General features: G+C 44.2%; 1 protein-coding gene across 2 annotated transcripts; it reads right to left on the bottom strand.

Moving 5' to 3' along the window:
* Window positions 1-3,815: 3,815 nt before the first annotated feature.
* On the bottom strand, window positions 3,816-19,274 carry LHX9 (LIM homeobox 9). Of its 2 annotated transcripts, none has more exons than XM_077902355.1 (5): window positions 18,606-19,271; window positions 16,601-16,803; window positions 15,010-15,365; window positions 8,978-9,180; window positions 3,816-4,781 (listed from the first exon to the last, which is right to left on the bottom strand). In XM_077902355.1, exons 1-5 carry the CDS (start codon window positions 18,777-18,779, stop codon window positions 4,725-4,727), a joined length of 993 nt encoding a protein of 330 aa, XP_077758481.1. In that variant the 5' UTR covers window positions 18,780-19,271; the 3' UTR covers window positions 3,816-4,724. The 2 variants fall into 2 exon arrangements, with proteins under 2 accessions (XP_077758481.1, XP_077758480.1); XM_077902354.1 differs by lacking the exon at window positions 3,816-4,781 and adding an exon at window positions 5,242-7,745 and having other exon boundaries at window positions 18,606-19,274.
* Between the last annotated feature and the right edge of the window lie 473 nt (window positions 19,275-19,747).

Genomic DNA, 19,747 nt, shown 5'->3' with positions numbered 1-19,747 from the left:
ACACACTAATAATGTTCAATTTCAACCAAAATATCCTCCTCAAATTATCAAGGAACGTTTGTTTCTAAGGTGCCTCTTTTAATAGATGGAGTAAATTAAACTATTCATTTCAACGAAATTTGCCCTTTGTTGTTGCTATGGTTGTTTGTGTTGATATGCTAGCATTAGTCAAACTTTGTTGAACAGAGACATTCAAAGAAGCAACATCATTCTAGTAAGAAGCAAAGTTATGGCCAAGCCCTGTGACGACAGTAACCCATGCAGAACCTAGAAAGGTTACTCATATTAGCAGGAGCACTTTCAGGGAGGATAGCTCCGTGTTCATTTAGCAAAAAAGAAGGCCTATTACAATATCTCCAACTGAAGGAAAATGGCCATTATTTTGCTTTTAATTAAAAATTGGTTTACAAGAAATGAGCCATCTTTCGTATAAATATATATCTTCTCCTGGTGTTAGAGAATATACAACACACACACACACACACACACACACTTGCATGCACTGGCTGGTGACACTTGAGAAGAAAACTGAATAAAGAGCTATATTAGAACTCTTGCAAATATAAAGATCTCATCAAAATAGCCAGAAGGAGACCTCATGTATGCACTGAAATAATAAAGTGACCGTGTAATTGTATTTATAAAATAAGCTATCTCGATTTATATCCTAGAAAAATAGCATCATTTAATTATTTACAATATACCACTTTGGAGGTTTTTCTAGCTCTTTAAAATTCCTGCAGAGCATCTAGGTCAATCTGGCAAGGTGCTACAAATATTATATTTAAAATAATGCCCCATTATATTTTTCTTCTGAAAAACTACTCTCGAATTCAAACAGCTTCTGCTGCTTGAAATGATGAAATACCTTTGTGCTTTTCAAAAAATCACACTTCATAAAGGGCATTTATTCTACAGAATTAAAGTTTACTGAATAATAAATATAACTTTAAATGATGCAAGCTGTCAAAACCCTTGAATGTCAAAGTTAAAGCAGATAGCCCTGCATGATTTTTACTACTTTGGAGAAGGAAGAGAAGGAGAATGAAAATCAGTAAAGGCAACTTCACCTTTGAATTCCTTCATCTTTGTATATTTGTCATAAATAACAATTTAAATATCCTTTGAGGTTAATATTTTCTGGTTCAGTGGGAAAATACAGAAAGAAAGTTAATATATTCATGCATAATATGAGGCAACAGAGACGGGAGCATCTTATTTGTAGCAAATTTTATTTTCAAATAACCATAAAAGGTATCCAGTTACTCTTCAGATTAATTTATAAGATCATGCAAGATGTAAACAAGAAGTTCCAAAGGAAAAAAATTGTTCCTGACAATTCTAATATGTGAAGAGAAAGTACACAGAAATGCACACCAGGAACTTTCTACATATGGCTAATACCTGGATCTTTATTCTTGCCTGCTTTTTGTCATTTCAGCACAAGATAAATGCAGTGCAAAGAAGCAAAAATTAATAATCCAAGGAAAGAAAACCTTGTTAATGTGATGCATGATAAAGGAGTGTTTACTATATTAATATTCATAAAGAAATGTTGGAAGTGGGAAGTGATGTTAGATAAAAATATCTATTTTGTGGCACAGATAAAAAGAAATTTCATTGTGGTAATTATATTGCTACTTACATCATATTCAGAGACTTTTCCTTGAGTACCATGCATGGTTCTGAGCTTTTTTAATTTTTTTTTTCCTTTTGCTTTTTTGCTTTGGAAACAGACGAAATAGACTGGAAATCTTCCCAGAGGGCATTCAAAATAATATGTTAACTTACAATTATAATTTATTTTGAAAATAAGGTAAGTGGCAATATTATTCTTAAAGAAATGCTGGAAGGGCAGAGTAGGTATTATAAAAATGTTTCAGAATCAATGGCACGTCATAAAGACAATTACGTCTGTTTTCACATTAGCCATAAGGCAGACTGTGGCTTTACATGAGAGGGCTTGTCTTTATTTGAATATTCAGAGTTGGTTCCCAATTGCTAAAAATACAAAATCCAAAAGGCCAATCCAGAGTTGATGTATGCATGGCTTCAAAGACCATACGATGCCATTTCTCTAATTTGGACTCAGTCCCAGTGCCCGTACCTAATCCTTGTGTCTAGGGACAATAGCATGTAAAAGGTATTGAATCATCCTGAGAGTCCACAGACTCTCCACCAGTCGAGCTAGCTTTGTTTAAAGCAGAGCTGAAAATTAAATCGCAAAACTTCACACCAAACTGGGTATTTATATCCATCTTTTATGACAACGGTATCATCCCTAGTATTCTCCGTAAGAGCCTAGAATGACATGACTCCACGTTTCCATTCCAGAACTTCCCACTTCTAACATTTTTCTCCATGATGCCCTTTGCAAGCACTCTGCAACAGAAAATGAGATGATAGGGATATGTGGTTTAGAAAATACTTTGACTTCAAAGAAAGTTTCATGTAAAAGAATGTGCTGTGGATTCTACAGGGGTTTTGTTCAATAAAGCTATCTATTTTGCAGGTGATGAAAAATCACCAAGGTCTTGAAAGTGTTTCCTTTGGGTCCTTTATTATAGAATTTTATCCTTATTTGAGGTATGAAAAACCCACTTACTCTGTAAGTCAGCATGAAGGTGGCCACTCAGCCAAAGCTGTCAGATGCTAACTCTCCGTAAAGTTTTTTGTGCCCGAGATCAATTTGCCAGAAGTTAGACTAACCCGGGCATCTGGGAGGTAGAAACTATGAGAGTTTAGTGCCTTGCTCCCTTCTAAGAAGTCCACATCCTTCTCTTCTATGCCCCAAAATAAGTGTGTGGTTGCCCAGACTCAAAAACCGCTGTACATCACAGGAAAGCATCACAGTCCTTCCAACTCTACGTCACATGCTTTTTTTCTCTTCCCACTCACATAATTAGCGCTCCTTTCTTTTGCTTTTTAGAAATGTGCCTGTTTCAAATTTGTATTATTTTTTTCAGATGTCTAATTGCAGTTATGTTCTTTCCCACTTTGGTCTCCTCCTGCATTTCACATACCAGACAAATATTTAAAGGTCTGTAAAACCAGGCGAGGCTCCAAAATATTTCTAACCAAAACTGCCATAGGTGACAGCCCAGGGAAAAAAGGCAAAGCTGGAGGACAGGGATCTGAATAAACTGGGTGGAAATGTATTGGAAAATCTACTTAAGTTGCTATAGCCATGGCCGAGGCTTCAATGAGGCATAAACATTCAAGTTACTGACAAAACCAACATGTTTCATGATCACTCAAAATAGTCTGCTTGTCATGGTGCATTGCTTTTTTTTTTTTTGGAAGTTGCTCTCCCTTTTTAAATTTGTTTTCCCTTTTTTAGTATTCAGGAAGTGAAAGCATTTAAGAAAACATTCAAAGTTCTGAGAATACATGTAAGTGAAATATTTAATGTCTGTCATTCATAAAAGTTACATCATTTACATATGGTTCATTTGTATATAATAAAAATTTCATCATAATGAAAAATTTTCTGGAAAGTTATATGTTAATTTGTTTAACATATGCTTTGGATATACAGCTAAATAGGAATCGTTAAAAAATTCTTTCTTCAAATATTCCTTTTAACAATTAAAAAAAACCTCATTCCTAAATATTTGTTTTTCTTTCCACTTGCTCCTTTGTTTGTAATATCATATGCAATTTGAACTATGCAAAGATTGGATCTTTTCATAGTTCGGGATATATTTGTATACTTCAATAAATTTGCTCATTGCATAGCAAACATGTAAACTTACAAAGGATCTATAAATTTTTCCTTAATAATCTAAAAAAGTTGCTGAAATTTTACATGATAGTTTATTTTAAGGATTTTTTTTTTGTAATTTGTGTTTTCTTTGTTTTTTTTTTTTTTTAATACATGGGTCGATTGACCACAACAAATAAAAAAGTCACGAATAGTTAAAAACCAAGTAAGTCACTTTATCCTAGACTACCAGAATTTAACCTCCTTCTATTGTTTGGATTTCTTTTTCTAAGGATGACAAGTTGGAAATGTATTGTGCTGCCTCTTAAGACAGTGTTCAAAAGTAATTTCAACAGTGTGTATTTAACATAAAGTTAACTATGTTTGCATCAAATAAAATGTTTATTAATGAAAGCTATTTATCATACAAGAAACAGCAAAGATAAGTCATCATACAGAGATGTACACTAGAAGTGACAGATGTAAAAGTGCATGCAGATATTTCTGTTTAAAAAGGAAGTAATAAACAATAATACTAAAATTACTGGGTTTTGATCCTATACTCTCAAATGAGTGATAGCTTCTCTTTGAATTTACAATTGGAAAATGCCATTAACAGATAGGACTAATACACATTAGCAAGCAGGTGAAATGGATGTTTTTGGACTTTATTTTACAATTACTGTGCTTGACAAATGTGTGGGATTTTTTTAGCAATAATAATTTTCTTCAAATATGGGGTGGGCATATTACTGCCAGGTTGCTCTGGTTTATACACGGCTTATCTAATCTTGTTTTAAACCACATAACTCTAAGCCTCCGTTTGTGTTAGACACCATAAAGAACAGAATTTTTGTTAACATTCAGTATATGACATTTAGGTCTCTCTGTCTCTCTGTCTCTCTCTCTTTTTTTTTTTTGGCTCAATAGATTTTAAAATGTATGATTATCATAACCTAATATTGTCTTTGTCTTCACTGCAGTGGATTTCCGATCAAACTTTTCCCCTTCTTTTAATACTTTAGGGAATTTTCAAACGTCGGGATGTTTGGCTGTAATGCCCCAAGATTTGTTCTCCCTGAAAAAAATCATAGTGACAATTTATTAACTACAGAGCAACTTGGCTTTTAGGGGTCTGCAATTTCTATTTTGATTTACAAATATCCATTTGTGCTCAATAGACCTACTATTAAATCTTAATCATAGTTAAGTTTCTTTTCATGCAATTACTTTATCTGCTAATTATCTTTTTTTTAATTCTAAAAATTGGGCGGAGTCAAATCGGTGGGGCATTACTTTTATTATAAGAAAATATATTTAAAGGTAACTCTAAGTTGAATTACATTGCATATGCAATGATGTGTACATTTAAAATGAATCAGAAGTTTGGAAGTCTGAAAACTTTTTGTATGTTTGAATATCTAAAAAATTTTCTGTATTGCCACCTTAATAGCTTTTACAGATAGATATTGGAAACACACTAGTACAGTTAAACCTTAAATAAAACTGAGGGGAAATAAAACTCCTTAGATTCAAAATGGTTTATTCACACAAATTTAATAGGATATATCACAATTGTTTGGTCCATAAATATTTAGGGGAAATAGTTTCTATACAATGCATTTATCAATAAACAAAGAAACATGGACAATTTTGCTAGACCACTTACTGTACTATAAACACGAAGCTCAATATATAAGATTATTGAATTTATCAACTATATTTGAAAGAGTGCACAACTGCTTTCTATGACATGTTTGTCCCCTCTAACAGGATACACCATAAAAAGAGTTTCGGAAATAAGAGGTAAAACAGTACAAAACTAGTGAGGTGTCAAAAGGGCTTAAAACAGTTAATTTAACAAACAACACATATATCCTGATTTTTCACAAACTTACTTCCAAGTTATATCATAAGGCACATAGGAGAACTGAGTTATAATTAGTCTACTTAATAAAGTAGATCTATAGTACCATACATTGTTCTGTCAAAGAACAAAATTTATAAGTATCAATATTTTACCTGTAAAAGTGTATTAATAAGATCTCAGCCTTACCAAGGTTGTTTGGTCTGGTTAGTGGTAAATGCCCAAAATGTAATAGAAATATGAAAAGTCAAGATTTAAGCTCCATATAAGATGATAACCACACTTGCTAAATATATAATGGCAATCACACCTTTCTTCTGTTACAGTGTTAACTTATCTTCCATCATCTTTTTTTAAAAAATAAGCTACTTTCTGTGCTAATTTTCTAAAGACCCTGAGCAAAAGTTACAATAATGCACTTTAATGTGGGCAGTGAACTGTCAATATGTAACCACACATTTATACAGCCAGAAGGACACCTTTAAAATCTATTAAATAGCCACTTTGACCACCAAAGGAGATTTAAGGGGTCCAAAAAGTGGAAAATATGTGCAAAGTTATTCTTAACAATCCACTAAAGCAAGACATATATCTTGACTTCTTTTTTATTTAGTTTTCTTTTAGGAAATCCACAATCTAATTGGTATTTAACTACAACAGAAGCATATAGATGAACATTCACCACTGCCCAGACCATTAAGATTTTAGCTTAAATTAAAAGAAAAAAAATGCTACTGTAAACTAGGAAATCTATTCAGATCAGCATCCACAAGGCTTCTGAGTTTATCTACTTCAAGACTAATAACTTTAAATCTATAATGTCAGAAAAGGTTTTCTTTTCTGATAAATATATCAACCTATGCAAAAGTAAAATAAAGCAAAACAAACCAAAGATTTCTTGTTGTTGATATTAGTCTACTAAGGTTTTTTTTTTTTAAACATTATTCATATAGAATGCCAGATACAATATCATGGTACAGCTGAAGCCAATTAATAGATCTATTAATTAAATTATACTGATTTTTTAACTTCTTAAAAAATTATATTTTGCTTATTTCCATTTTCCCTAGGAAAAAAATTAATTTAGAAAGAACGGTTTTACAACTATCATTTTTAGCTTTAGGTTAGAAGTATAGAATTTGAAACACGATATGGAATTTTCATAGATACACAGGGAGTTTAAGTAGTTTTCAAATGTTGAAAAGCCAGTAACTAACTAACAAGTTTTGCTGGGATGTACATCCCCAAAAGAAGGAAAAATCACATTCTCAGAACACATTTCCCACCTAATTGATCTTTAATATTTGGAGCTGCTATAGATAATGCTTTTGTTTAATCATATTCCTCACTTGTAAGAAAAAAAAAGAATCAAAACATGCTTTCAGTTTGGAAATTAAAAAAAAACAATGTGACGTTTTCAAAATTCCATAAGTACACACAGAGTTGCACGATTTAAAAAATGACTTTAATTAATGATCTGATTCTTTATTAGCCTAATCATTTCACTGGGAATATGATTATTTGCTCATCATAATACCAGTTTTTTTTTTCTTCGAGATTCTGGAAATAAGTAACATACAATTTTAAGAGGCACTTATTAGAATAATTCAAAAAACTCCCCTTACCAGCTGAAAGATCTAATTTAAAAAAAAAAAAAAAAAACCAGCTAATACACTTTGTAGACAAAAAAAAAAAAAAAAAAAAAAAAAAAAACACTTTGTCAAGGAGACAATACTGTAAACTCATTTGCCAAGTGGCTGCAGATGCTACACACCAAGCTGTTGTTCTTATTTCCCAAGTATCTTGTGGGTCAGGAAAAAAAAAAATCTTGCAAATAATAAAATAATAATAATTAGAAGAAGAAGAGGAAGAAGAGGAAGAATTAAGAAAAAAACAAAAAACAAAAAAAAACCAATGTTAGAAAAGGTTCGTTAAGGTAGTTTGTGAGGGGCTTCCAGATTCGTGGCTGTCCATGTTAGAGGTCACGGATGTCACTACAGTGATAGTGGGATTGGTCAGGTCTGTTAAAGTGGTCGCAGTGCCGGGTGGAGTAAGAGCGCCGCTGTCTGCTGAAGGCGGGGCCGGAAGCGACGTGCCATCAGCTTTATCAACACCCCCATTCTCCTGCCGCAAAAGGTTCCTTCTGAATTTGGCTCGAGCGTTTTGGAACCAAACCTGCAAACCAATCCCAATTGATTTCTTTACCGATGTTTATTTTATACTCCTTTTTTTTTTCCTGTCTCTTTCTTTCCTTTATTATTTTTTTTCTTGCCTTTTATTTTTCTTGCCTTTTATTTTTTTTTTATTTATTTTGGGGGGGGAGTGTGTTTTCTTTTTAAATAGAATTGTTTGTTTTTCTGGCTTTTTTTTTTTTTTGCTTCCTTTTAAAACAGAGTGAGGCTACAGATGCTCTCTCAACTGCATAGAATCTCCTCCCCACCCCACCCCAGCATTCGCAAGTGCCACTTGGGATGCTTAAGTGGAGAAACCATAGAGATGGAGGCACACAGGTAAAGGGGGGATATATATATATATATATATATATATCCTGATGCCTTGACTGTTGGTGATCTTTTGAGGATGGGGAGAGGCAGGGTCGTCGAAAGTTTCGAAAAGGAAGAATGATCCATATGAAATGGACATCACAGAAACGGATTTCAGGAAGTAGTCTTTGCATAAGGAAAAACCCAGGGCCACAGACCCCAAGCAGCCAGAAACTGGTAAAATTTTAAGGGTCTGTAATTTGTCACTAAGAAATAGAAAAAGATCACAGGTGACCCACAGCAACCCACACTAATTTCATTAGCTGTCTATTCTGACCACTATGAGTTTAGGAGAACAACTGGACAGCAGATCTAACTCCTAATATTTAGTTTCCAAATATGGTTTATTGAAACAGGAAGACACTTGCTAGAATTGGTTGCTGAGACACTGACCGCGGTTGTGGCTTTTCCAGAGTTGAAAATACAGGGTCGATCTGCATTTAGAAGGCCATGTCCTGTGAGTGAGCCTGCCGAGAGTTTGCTGCTGCCGTAAAACAGCACCAGCAGGTCCCCCTCAACTCTGCACCGAGCCTAGTGTGAATGGAACGCTCTAAAGCCACAATTTTACAAATAACATCAGCCACATTAGCAGAGCAGGGAGGCAGGCTGTGCTGGCTCTGGTGGCCCCATCTCTCCACCTACAGGGAGAAGGTGGCTGCATTTTAGAAGATCCTGGGTCTGTCTTTGGGCACCCCTCCGGGAAGCCCCTGCAAAATTTCGGCCTACCCTCTAGGGAGATAACTAAGGTAAACTAATGAAGAGCAGCACAGGAAATATCTGTATTGCTCTGAACAGGGCAGCAAACTATTTTTCCTGGCAAGGGTAAGGGAGAGGTATACACAGCCAATGATGGAGGTTTCTTACCTGCAAGACTCTTTTGGTGAGGCCTGTTTTCTGAGCAAGCTGTTTGAGGTCCTTGGCATCCGGGTTGTGGTTGATGGCAAAGTAGGATTTCATGGTCCGGAGCTGGTGGTGCTTGAAGGAGGTTCGCATGCGCTTGGTCTTCTGCGAGGGTGGGTAAGGCTGCTGATCCCGGTCCAGGTGGTCTGCCTCATTCTCGTTACAACCTGTTGTGGTAACAGCGAGCAAACAACAGCTCAGGGGCAAGTCGGGCATTAGCTGCAGTGGTGGCAGGCTGCGCGATGCTACGATAATAAAGCACCAGTGGGAAAGGCTGTCCCCCCAATTATAAGCGGTGTCTGGACAAAACAAAGAGGTTAATTGCCCAAGTCAGCCAACCCAGTCTCTTAATATGGACACAACCAAAGTTGATGTGATAGAAAAAAAAATATTAGATAAATCCTCTCTCTTGCATAATGGTTGCTAGGAAGCTCCGGAAGACCAAGAAGCCATAAGTGTGAAAGAAACACCCAAGAATGAAAAGGAAAAACTCGAATATATTTATGCACGTTGGCACCTGCACTTCCACACACACTCACAGTTTCTAGAGACCCCACGTTTTGTCTGTTTGGGAAATGAGGTGCACTATCTGAAGGCACTATTCTTTACCAGGGGGGATATGCCAACAGTAATGTCACCTCTCGCGAATCAGAGTTCCTGAGAGACCTCCAACTGCGGAAGAATGTAACTCAGTTCCAAGTTTTCACTTTTTCTGATATTCCTAGAGTCTTCGCAATCAGGGAAAAAGGTAGAAAGTGGCTGGAGAAAGGGGAGAAGTTGCAAAATACAAATTTGTAGATTTCTTCTGTAATCCCAAGGTTATCATTTTTTTAGGATTTTTTTTTTTTAGCTGTAACTGGTTAACGTTGGGCAATCCCAAGAAGAAAATAGTTTTCCCTTGGCGTTATTTTAATAAATATTTCTGAAAGAGAGGGAGCCCAGACTTCTCTTCACTCAGTTCATGCCTGAAGCGCTCCCCACAGCTCACAGTTCAGAGACGCTGATGGCACTTACTTCTCCACTTAGATCTCGGCCCTTTTCGCTGTGGATGTGTGTGAGTGGGATTTGAGCTGTGCCCCCTGGCTGGCCTGGCAGGAAGAGGGTAACATCTCTCTCCTTGCAAAAGCCCTGCTCAGCATTGAGGGCAAAACAACCCAGCCTTTGAAGCCAGCCTGAAAGTTTTTATCCCCGGGATGTAAAGTTGCTCATTTAAGAGGCTATTCCCAATAACCTACTGGCTCTGCAAAGAAACTATGATTACAAAATGAAAATATTTGGCTAAATATTTACTGATTTAGCCAACCTCTCAGCTTAAGGGGCATGGCAATTTTTTTCCCTTTGAATGCTTACTTCAGTTACCTATATGGGGCATTTTCAGATCAGCTCGCACTACATTTTAGAACATTACAATAGAATATCTAAAATAAATCTGATCATGTCACTTGGTGGGGGGCAGACAAAACCTGAATCTGAAGAAAGTAAGGCATTGCTTAATATTAGCTCTTCTGCTTGATAAAATATTATTTGTCTGCTATGCTCTGGTTAGAATTATGTTCTAGAACTTATTTTTGATAAGTCAGCATATATACAGAAACAGTAGTTTTGGTCATCAACCAAGAGGCCATCACATTTCCTCACAAAACCCATTTAACAAGAAATTCTCTCTAATGTAAGAAGACATTACATTAAGCATGAGTTAATGTCTCCTCTGTTTATATTTCCACAAGACACCTAAGTAGGAGGGCACATTTGGCAAAAGAGCAGATTAATTCGCTGAGAAAAAGGTTATGTAACATTCACCTTTGGGTCCCCTAAGTCAAGCAACAGGGCCAGGGCTCTACAGCACTCCCCGGGATTTTGAATCTCTGATCGTCAATAAAATTGAGTGGCTATTAATGAAAAATCAAGTCAACTTGAATGGAATCCAAGCTAGACACACACATACAAATGTTGAGCATAGACTTCCTAAACTGCAGCAGAAAAGTAACATGTACTCAGAGATAAGAGAAAGAATATATTTTACATTTTATCCTATTTTAGCCCAGTGGGGATATGTTGGGTTCAAATATTCTACAGAATTGTACTTTCATATCCTCCAATGGATGAAACAGCATCTTATGAGCTACCATAAAACGATACTTATCTCCAGTAAACTGAGCTATATTTCACAACCAGATTATAAATGTGCCCACAAGAAAATGGTCAAAGAGGGGCACCTCAGTCTTTGGAGGCTTCTTCAAATAAGGTTTCATTCCCATCATATGTCAGTAACACGTAACTTTTCCTGAACAGCACATCAAATCCAATATTACACTTGGGATAGAAGACTTGACCTAGTGTTGAAATAACTCCCTGAGCCACTCCCTCACCCCAAGATAATGTTTTTTAGAGATGAATATGAGTCCTAACCTCACTACGTACTTCATTGGTCTTTAAAAATGAAGTTTGTGAAAAATAATCGTAGAACAGTTTGATTAAATTGCTTTTCTGAGTATGCATCCTATATTCATTATTGGTGGGTAAAAACTCAGCAGATAACCTGAGTTCATTAAACACAATAATGAGACTTGTTTCCACGTAGACTACCATCCAGTGTATAAGGAGATTGTTAGCTGTTCATTACCCAGATATTACTGTCTGCTTTTCCTGCGACGGTGTCATCATATTATTCAACTTAAAAGAGCAATCTGTCTCTTCCACAGAGTAACTCAGTGCATTATCCTAAATTGCTTGTGTTTAACTACAAATGCATTATACAAACTTGCAAGTGATTGTGTGTCCCTAGGGTGTACTTCTAAAGCTATATGTGTTTTTCCCCCTGAATTATGACATGAAATGATAACGCTCTTAAAACTCCTTTAAACATACACCTCTAAGTACACGTCTGGCATTATAAAGTCAGTGAGAAGATCTAAATATTTTTTTTCCCAGTCACTTACGGAGTGGTCACCTATAGGAAAGAGAGTTTCTGTTCTGAAGGTGTGTAACCTTCTGAGAACTAACTGATCCCTGGGAGACCACTAGGGGTCAGTGCCAGGCTAATTTAACAACCATCAGGAGCTTTTTGAAGTTTGGAATAGAAGAAAACCTAAGGAAGGGAGATTTTTTTTAAATCCAGCAAAAAAATGTAGTCTCCCCATTAATGCTAAATTACCCAAATCAGAGCTGCCTATCGGTCAGGAAATCTTCGTCTCACCCCTGGTGGGGGAGGGCGGGGGGGGGGGGGGCTGCATTTCAATGGCATTCCAAATAAACTATGTCTCTTTCTGAAATATCTGCCCGGTATCTACACAAGGAGGCATAAACTAAATTAGGAATATTCTCATTAAAAGGCATTTGCCAGATGTCAAGCACTACGTGATCTTTGCCAAGTTTCACATCTTCTCTGGATGTCTTTGAATCCTAAACACATTTTCTGACCGTTTAAAAAAATATATATGAACATATAAATTAAATTTGTTTCGTGTCAATGTTACTCTTCCTGAGACTGGTTTACGTTTAAGCAGAGATGGCAATATAAGATCCAGAGAAAGCTAGAATAACGAGTTAAAACCATGTGGCCCATTTTACTTTCTACCCTTTAAAATGTCTTAAATTTGCTGAAGCTTTTCTTTGGCTACTTCTGTAACAAACCGGCATCGGATCCACAAACATTTAGTTTTTAGTGGTGGGTTGATTTCTAGTCGCGTATCTTTAACCCGATTTCTCCAGATTATTTTCACCTGATTTTAAAGAGGGGTCTATTATTCATTTGCATCCCTAGGGAAAAGAACCGGAAAGGATGGGGTGGATGCTAATTAAAAAAGCATCCAGTCTGGGGTGGTGTGATGTGCAAACTGAGGGTGGGGAGGCCTCAGAACCCTGTCCTCCCGCCTGAGCAAACCAGCATCACCTTTCTCAATCAACCTCACAGCAGCACTAACTTGCAAACTAAATACCTAAATGGGAGAAAATTTTCTCTTTCTTTCTTTCTTTCTTTCTTTCTTTCTTTCTTTCTTTCTTTCTTTTCTTTCTCTTTCTTTCTTTCTTTCTTTTTCTTTCTTTCTTTCCTTCCTTCCTTCCTTCCTTCCTTCCTTCCTTCCTTCCTTCCTTCCTTTCTTCCTTTCTTTCTCTTTTTTAAGAAATAAATGTGCGTGCTCTAGGTCTCCTCCAAGAAGCAGGGGAAACTAAATTGCACCGTCCTTAAGACTCCCCGGATCTTGCCAACATAAAGTAAGATCCAAGGCAAAATCCAATTTGGCTAGTTAGATGACATGACCAGGCTTGCTTCGGGGAGCCAGAAATCTCCACCCAGGGCTGAGGGATCCCCTCTCTCCGAGGGCCCTGCGCTCCTTGGGGGGGGGGGATCCCCGGCCCCTTGGTCTCAGTCTCTCGTCTAATTAGGGCTTTAGGGCCTTGGTGAGTGGCTCGAGATTCCGATGTCATCTTCCATTAATAAGGAACAATTAGTGCCCCGCCTGTCCCGCTCCCGGACCTTGCATCAAAGCAGACGAAATGATCGGCGGGGCGCTGGGGCCCCGAACCTGAGGCGCAGGCGGAGGCGCAGCAGCGGGGCAAGACCCGGGGCTGCGCGAGGCCCTAACGCGGCCTGGTCCCGGTGGGGGCCCTATGAACCCTCCCGGGTCCCTAACCCGCGGTGCCCAGCCCCAGCCGCTTGCCCGCACACCTCGGCGCTCGGAGCCCCACTGTTCCTTCCAAATGGTTCACACTGGCCTAGCTGAACCACTGATCCGAGGGCACCCCGGTCCCCTACCGCTGAGCATCAAAGGGTCAGGCACCGTACCAGGCAGGGGCCACCGGAAGGCAAACCCCAGCAAGATCTGTGTCCTGGGATGGCCACCCGCTGGCCGGTATCTGGGTGCTCCCGGTAACAGAGCGGGGTGGCCCCAGAGAGGTCCTCAAGCTCCCTCCCGATAGAATGCACCCCGAGCCTGAGTCTTCTGCCTCTGAGATTCCCACCCAGGGCCGGGGGGACCCTGCCTGGGGACAGCAGTCCTTGGTTTCCTAACAGTTAGGCTGGGGCGGGCCAGGCGCCCTTGCCCAGGGTCTGGAAGTCGGAGCCTCCGTCCTGCTTGGAGTCAGACCGACGGACAGCGGCCCTCTGCATCCGGCCTGGGGCGGGGGGGACGGCGAGCCGAGCAGACTACCAACCGCGGGAAGCCGCGAGAGACTGACAACGGGTAGGTGGCCCGCACGGCGGGGAGGGACGTGGGCTCCGGGCCTGCTGCCTGCATCTTGTCTTTACTTAGAAGGCGGGTGGAGGCCAGAGGAGCAGCCTGTCACTCCGCTGCGCCTCCTCAGCCGGCCTGCCCTGGGGTGGCCCCAGGCCCGGCTGTCGGGGCGCCTGGATGAGTCCCCTGACCTACCTGGGGGCAGCCAGCTCAGCTGTGCCAGCTGTGCCAGCTGTGCTGAGGGACTCCCACCCCTACAGCGGCTTTTCACCAACATCAGGGATTTGGTTTTCAACACTCTGGCCAACTGTGTTCATGATTAACTCTGGGCTGCTGACCACAGCCTCTGCTCCCTCTAGACGGACTGGAGTTGGGCTCTGATCACTTTTTTCTTTCTTTCTTTCTTTTTTTTTTTTTCAGTATATAGGAAAACCTCCTCCAGGATCTATAATTTGGCCTCCACACAGGAATTGCCCTGGGGCTGTTTTGCTCCAACTGGGAACCAGAAACTAATGGGCTCATTAACTAATGGGCAACAAGGATTTGGCTCCGGCCTGTTTGGGGGAAGTCACTGCAGCCCCTTGGTCTTGAATGTGTTTTTTTGCCACAACCTAAATAAAGGTCCCTCTCTCCCCTCTGCATTTCTCCTTCTTCCCCTCTCTCCCCCTCTCCCTCTCTCCCCCTCCGAGTGAAAGGGAGCTGGACCGAGGAAGCCAAACACCCTCTGGCTACCGGATCTGGATCTGGGGTCTCGGAGGGGAAAGGCGCTCTAGGGAGTCCTCCTCGGGACCCCGCAGGGCCAGGGCCCCCGCAGGAAGGACCCACCTGAGTTGTAATTGACGATGTCCACCCCCAGCGCCGGGCTCTTCCGCTTCCGCGGCCGCCCCTTCTGCACGGTGCCCGTGCCATTGAAGTAAGGCAGGGCCAAGCCGCCGCTCTTGGCCGCCAGCTCGGTGTAGCTCAGCTGCGGTGGGTACTCCCCTTGCAAGAGGGTCTCGAAGTGGGCGCGACAGTACACCAGGCTGTCCTTCATGCCGAAATGGTCGCCCGTGGTCAGGGTCTTGTTGCAAGTGGAGCAGGTGAAACAGCTCAGGTGGTAGACGGAGTCTCGGGCGCGCATGACCATCTCGGAGGCGGAGATGCCAAGGTGGCAGCGGGCACATCTCTGCACAGAGAACCTTCTGGAGAGGGAAAAAAAAAAAAGAAGTCAGGGCCCTGGGTGAGGCAAAGGCAGGGCCATCTCCCACCCTTGACACCTGGGATTTGGTCAGCAGTGGTCCAAGATTGACACCTAGGAGGCGACGGTGAGAAGAGGACACGGGTCCATTTGGTCATTAATTTTATTTGCTTAGTGACCTGCTCTGGTGAGCAGGACAAAGAACTCTTACATTAAAATTAGAAGCATCAGGGAACATCCTCAGTTTCCTTCTCTGGGAAGTTAAGATTAAAAAGGAAAACCCAAACAAACAAATAAGCCAGGAAAACAAAACAAAACAAAACAAAACAAAAAAAGCCACACTAGCGAACTCAAACGCTCCGTAAAGAATATTGAACTGTGATGCCAAAGGAAAAGAGTTTCATCCGTTAAAAAACGTTCTATGGAGGGTGGTATGATTATTATTATGATTATTATTTACGGCTGTGTGTGCATGAAGGCATTCAGAGAGACGCTTTTGCAGAGGAAATCTAATTCTTTTTAAGTCACCTCTCCCCCTTTGATTGAGAGCAGAGCTAGGTCACTTGCAGGTAGTTCTCTTCCCCACTCCAGAAAAATAACTGGGAAGCATCAAAAAAAAAAAAAAAAAAAAAGAATCCGTGGAGTTTACACTGCAGGCTAGCCGGCACGGTCTCAACTAGCAGTAAATGGAACTCAGAACTGAGCGGCTTGGGTTTCGCCAACCGCAATTTTTCCCTTTTCACGGTCCTATACGTGGTCTCCCGCCACCCCCGCGCAAACCTAACACGCGGTGTCGGCGGCCCCGGCCACCAGTTCAGGTCCCTGGTGCGGATCTCATCCAGTTCGTAGTAAACGGAAAAAAAGGAAAGAAAAAAGAAAAAACCACCCGCTTTCGTCTCGGTGGACAGACACCTATTCACTATTTCCCGGCTTCTCCAGATGCCCCGTCCTGAGCTGCGAAGTGTCGGGAGTGGGTGACAGACGCTCAGCGGTAGCTCCAGACCCTGGGTGTCCCTCCCACCCCTCCTCGGCGCCCTCCGGGGGTGGCGCGGCGTGAAGGTGTCGGCAGTGGCCCGCCGGGGCTCGGGGCTCGGGGCTCGGGGCTCGGGGCTGAGGGCTGCACCCCGAGGGGGCGAGAGGGGGCGGGCCGCGGGGAGGCTGGCTCCCAGGCTCGGGCAGGTGGCCCCGCCAGGTGTACCAGGTGTACCGGGGCGGCGGGAGGGACGGGGGCGGGAATACCTGTAGTAATCCTCCTTGCAGTAAATGCTACCGTCCTTGGCGAAGCAGGTGAGCTCGGACTCGAGGGCCAGCTTACATTCACAGCACTTCAGGCACCTCAGGTGCCACTGTTTGTCCACAGCCAGCAGGTAGTACCTGTCGGAGATCTTGCCCCCGCAGCCGGCGCACAGGGCCGGCTTCTCCGGGCTGAGCGGGGGCATGCCCTGCAAGGCAAAGCACGGCGCGCCGCTGAGCATCCGCGCAGCTCCCTCCCCGCCGCGCGGGGTCCAGCAGCCCCGGGGGCGCGGCCGGGGTCGGGGGCGGCGCGGGGCCGGGGTGCGGAGGGACGGAGGGACGGAGGGACGCAGGGACGCAGGGACGCAGGGAGCGGGCGCGAGGCTCCCCTCCCGCGACCACGCACTCCCTTTCCGCCGCGGCTCTCCGGGGACTCTTAACCCCCAGGCAGGCCGGCCGCCTCCATCCTCCCTTACGCCCTAGAGATGTGCCGTCCGCCTCGAGCCTGTTCTTAAAAATGCCAGGAGCGCACCGGAGTCTAGTTTGGCGGATGCTCCCCAACTCGAACAGACGTGCTAGGAAATTGTGGCTTTCGGCGCACACGAAATAAAACAACGGAGGTTTTTGCTGGGGGACGGAAAGGGGCTTTGAACGAACACAGATGGTCTTTAAACCATTCCGTTTCTCTAAATTCTTAGAGGCAGCTTTCGGTCGGAAGGAAGGCAGAGATGATGAGCCCTGTGCTGGACCGGGGTATTTGGGGCCGTTGTCTCATTTGCAGGGAGATGGAAGGGCCTAAAGCGCCCGTCCCCAGCAAGTCCCCCTTTCCCGGCACTAACAGACCCCGGAGAGCTGGGTCCGGACAATCTGTTTAGTGCCCCAAGCCAAGCGTCACCCGCCCTCCCGCTCACCCACCGACCCGGCTGAAGGGGAGTCCAGCCCCGCCACGCGATTCGGGTGGGGGATGCTGCCTTTTGGTGTTCAACAGGAGAGCCACAAACAAGGAAAAGGGGGAAGGAGAAAGTGACCCCCGGGCACTTCCCTCCACACTAGCAGGAACGGGGCGGACTTCCCCACAAAACTTTCGCGGGCCTGGAAAGGTAAAGTCTGGTCCTTTGCTCAGACCAGGGGCCCTGCACTCTCCCTTCGTGCTGCAAACGTGGAAGCACAAACCCCAAGCACCACCGGGCCGCCCGGGGCAGGTTCGAGCTGCAATTCCCGGGGTGATGCCCCAGGACCTACACAGCTCCGTGTGGCTGAAAGCATTTCCGGAGACTTCTGCACTTTTCCCCCCTCTGGCTCCTAAGTGGGGAAGGGAAGCAGGATGCTTGGTAGCTGGGCTCCTTTATCAAGTGCACAGGGATCTTATTACTACGAGTAGGAGTAACAGCGGGAGCCGATCACCTCGCGTGAGGGTTGTCGCGCGTGGGCTCGGGGTGTTCCTTACCACCCCCCTCCCTCCACGTTACAGCCGCCCGGGCCCGGAAGCTGCGCGCAGCCCTGTTTCTCTAGAGGGGCCGGGCCGGGCTGCCCGAGACCCCGGGAACCGCGGGGCGTCCCGGGAGCTCAAGGTGACCCCGGCGAGCCCCGGCATCACCCGCAGAGGCTAGAGCCACCTGGGCTCCCGCGGGGCCGCGCGCGCCCAGCTCGCCCTCCCGGCCGCGCCCCTGGCCCGCGGGCAAGCGGGGGGCGCCGGAGCCCCGAGTCTGAGGTCTGCAGCGGGGGACACCCCCATGCGACCCATCGTCTCGCTCCCGGCCCTCCCGGGTCTGCCGGGAGCAGCGGCGGCGCAGACGAGCGAGCTCAAGGTCGCAGTTGCGGAGACGTTTCTGGTCCGAGGAGGGGTGTTCTCAGCCCGGCAGGCAGGCGGAGCGGAGGAGAGCCACCCGCCCGCCGGGCGCGGACGTCCCGAGGCCCCCCATCCTCCGCGCGGCCCGCCTGGGACTGGAGGCCCGACCCCGCGGAGCGCGCACGGGCGCCGGGCAGCCGCGGCCCGGGGGCCCCTCCTTACCGCGTCGCGGCCGTTGAGCTGCGCGCCCTTGGCCAGGCGGGCCTCGGTCTTGGATCTGCGCTCCATCTCCTCCATGATGCCTTGGATGTGGCCTCCGGAGATCCCGTGGAAGAGCATGGCTGGGGGACGGAAAGGACACGAGTTGTCTTCTGCTCGGCACCCCACTATTTCCATATACACACGCCCGCGGCTCTCAGCTCATCCGAGGGAAGGAGCAGAGGCGCGGCCGGGAGCTGCGTGTTGCAGGAGCGCAGCGACGCTCGGGGACGGAGGGCAGGAGGGACAGAGGGAGGAAGAAAGACGCAGACGGGGTGCAAAGCGGTCTGCTTGGAAAAGGAAGGGGGGAGGAAAAGAAAAGGAAAAGAAAAGAAAAAGAAAAGAGAAGGAGGGAAAGGAGCCCAGTGGCTCCCTGAAGATGTGCAGAAAACAAACAAACAGGGGCGGAGGGAAAAAGGAGCCGGAGAAGGCGAATCTTACTGCTCCGAGAGAGATCGAGTTACTAATGTGAAACAACTGCAGCGGGGGGAGGAAAACAAAATCTGGGGAAGAAAGAAAAATAGTTTTGAACACAAAGAAAGAAAAAGAAGTGCTATTTTCAGCGGTCCCTGGCTGCTTGCAAGTTCCCAGTGCCTGTAGGTTGGGTTGGGGACTGCTCCTGCCGTAGCTGTGTCCAATTTGTTAAGAGACTAAAGCCAGCCCATTTTTGATAATTTAGTAGGAGGAGTTCTCTCCCCGGAGCTGCCACGGATTTTTATTCAGACAACAAAGACCTGTCATACTCCTCTCAACCCCCTGGTGATGGGCAAGCAGGGACAAACATTACAAAGGGGAGGGGGCTGAAGGGGGGGTAGTAGGAGGGGGTATTTGTTCCCCCCCAACATACACACTCACACACACACACACACACACACACACATCCTTCCAAGAGTTCCCAGTAATCACATTTTAAAGGGGGGGAGGGGGAAGGAGCCCTTATTGTGCCCGCCCTGCTACAGGAGGCAGAAGACGGGTCTATTTGGTCCAAGTTCAAGATCAGACAGGCATACGGAAGGTGAGCTCCAACCTTGGGGTTCCCTCCTTGTGGGCTTTGTGGTCCCTCACTTACAGCCCCCCTCCCCAATAAGTAAATGTTAGATATCCCT

The sequence above is a fragment of the Canis aureus genome, chromosome 6 (assembly GCF_053574225.1).
Source record: "Canis aureus isolate CA01 chromosome 6, VMU_Caureus_v.1.0, whole genome shotgun sequence".
Lineage (NCBI taxonomy): Eukaryota > Metazoa > Chordata > Mammalia > Carnivora > Canidae > Canis > Canis aureus.
The sequence above is the reverse complement of the archived record's forward strand: the minus strand, read 5'-3'. Positions and strand labels throughout refer to the sequence as shown.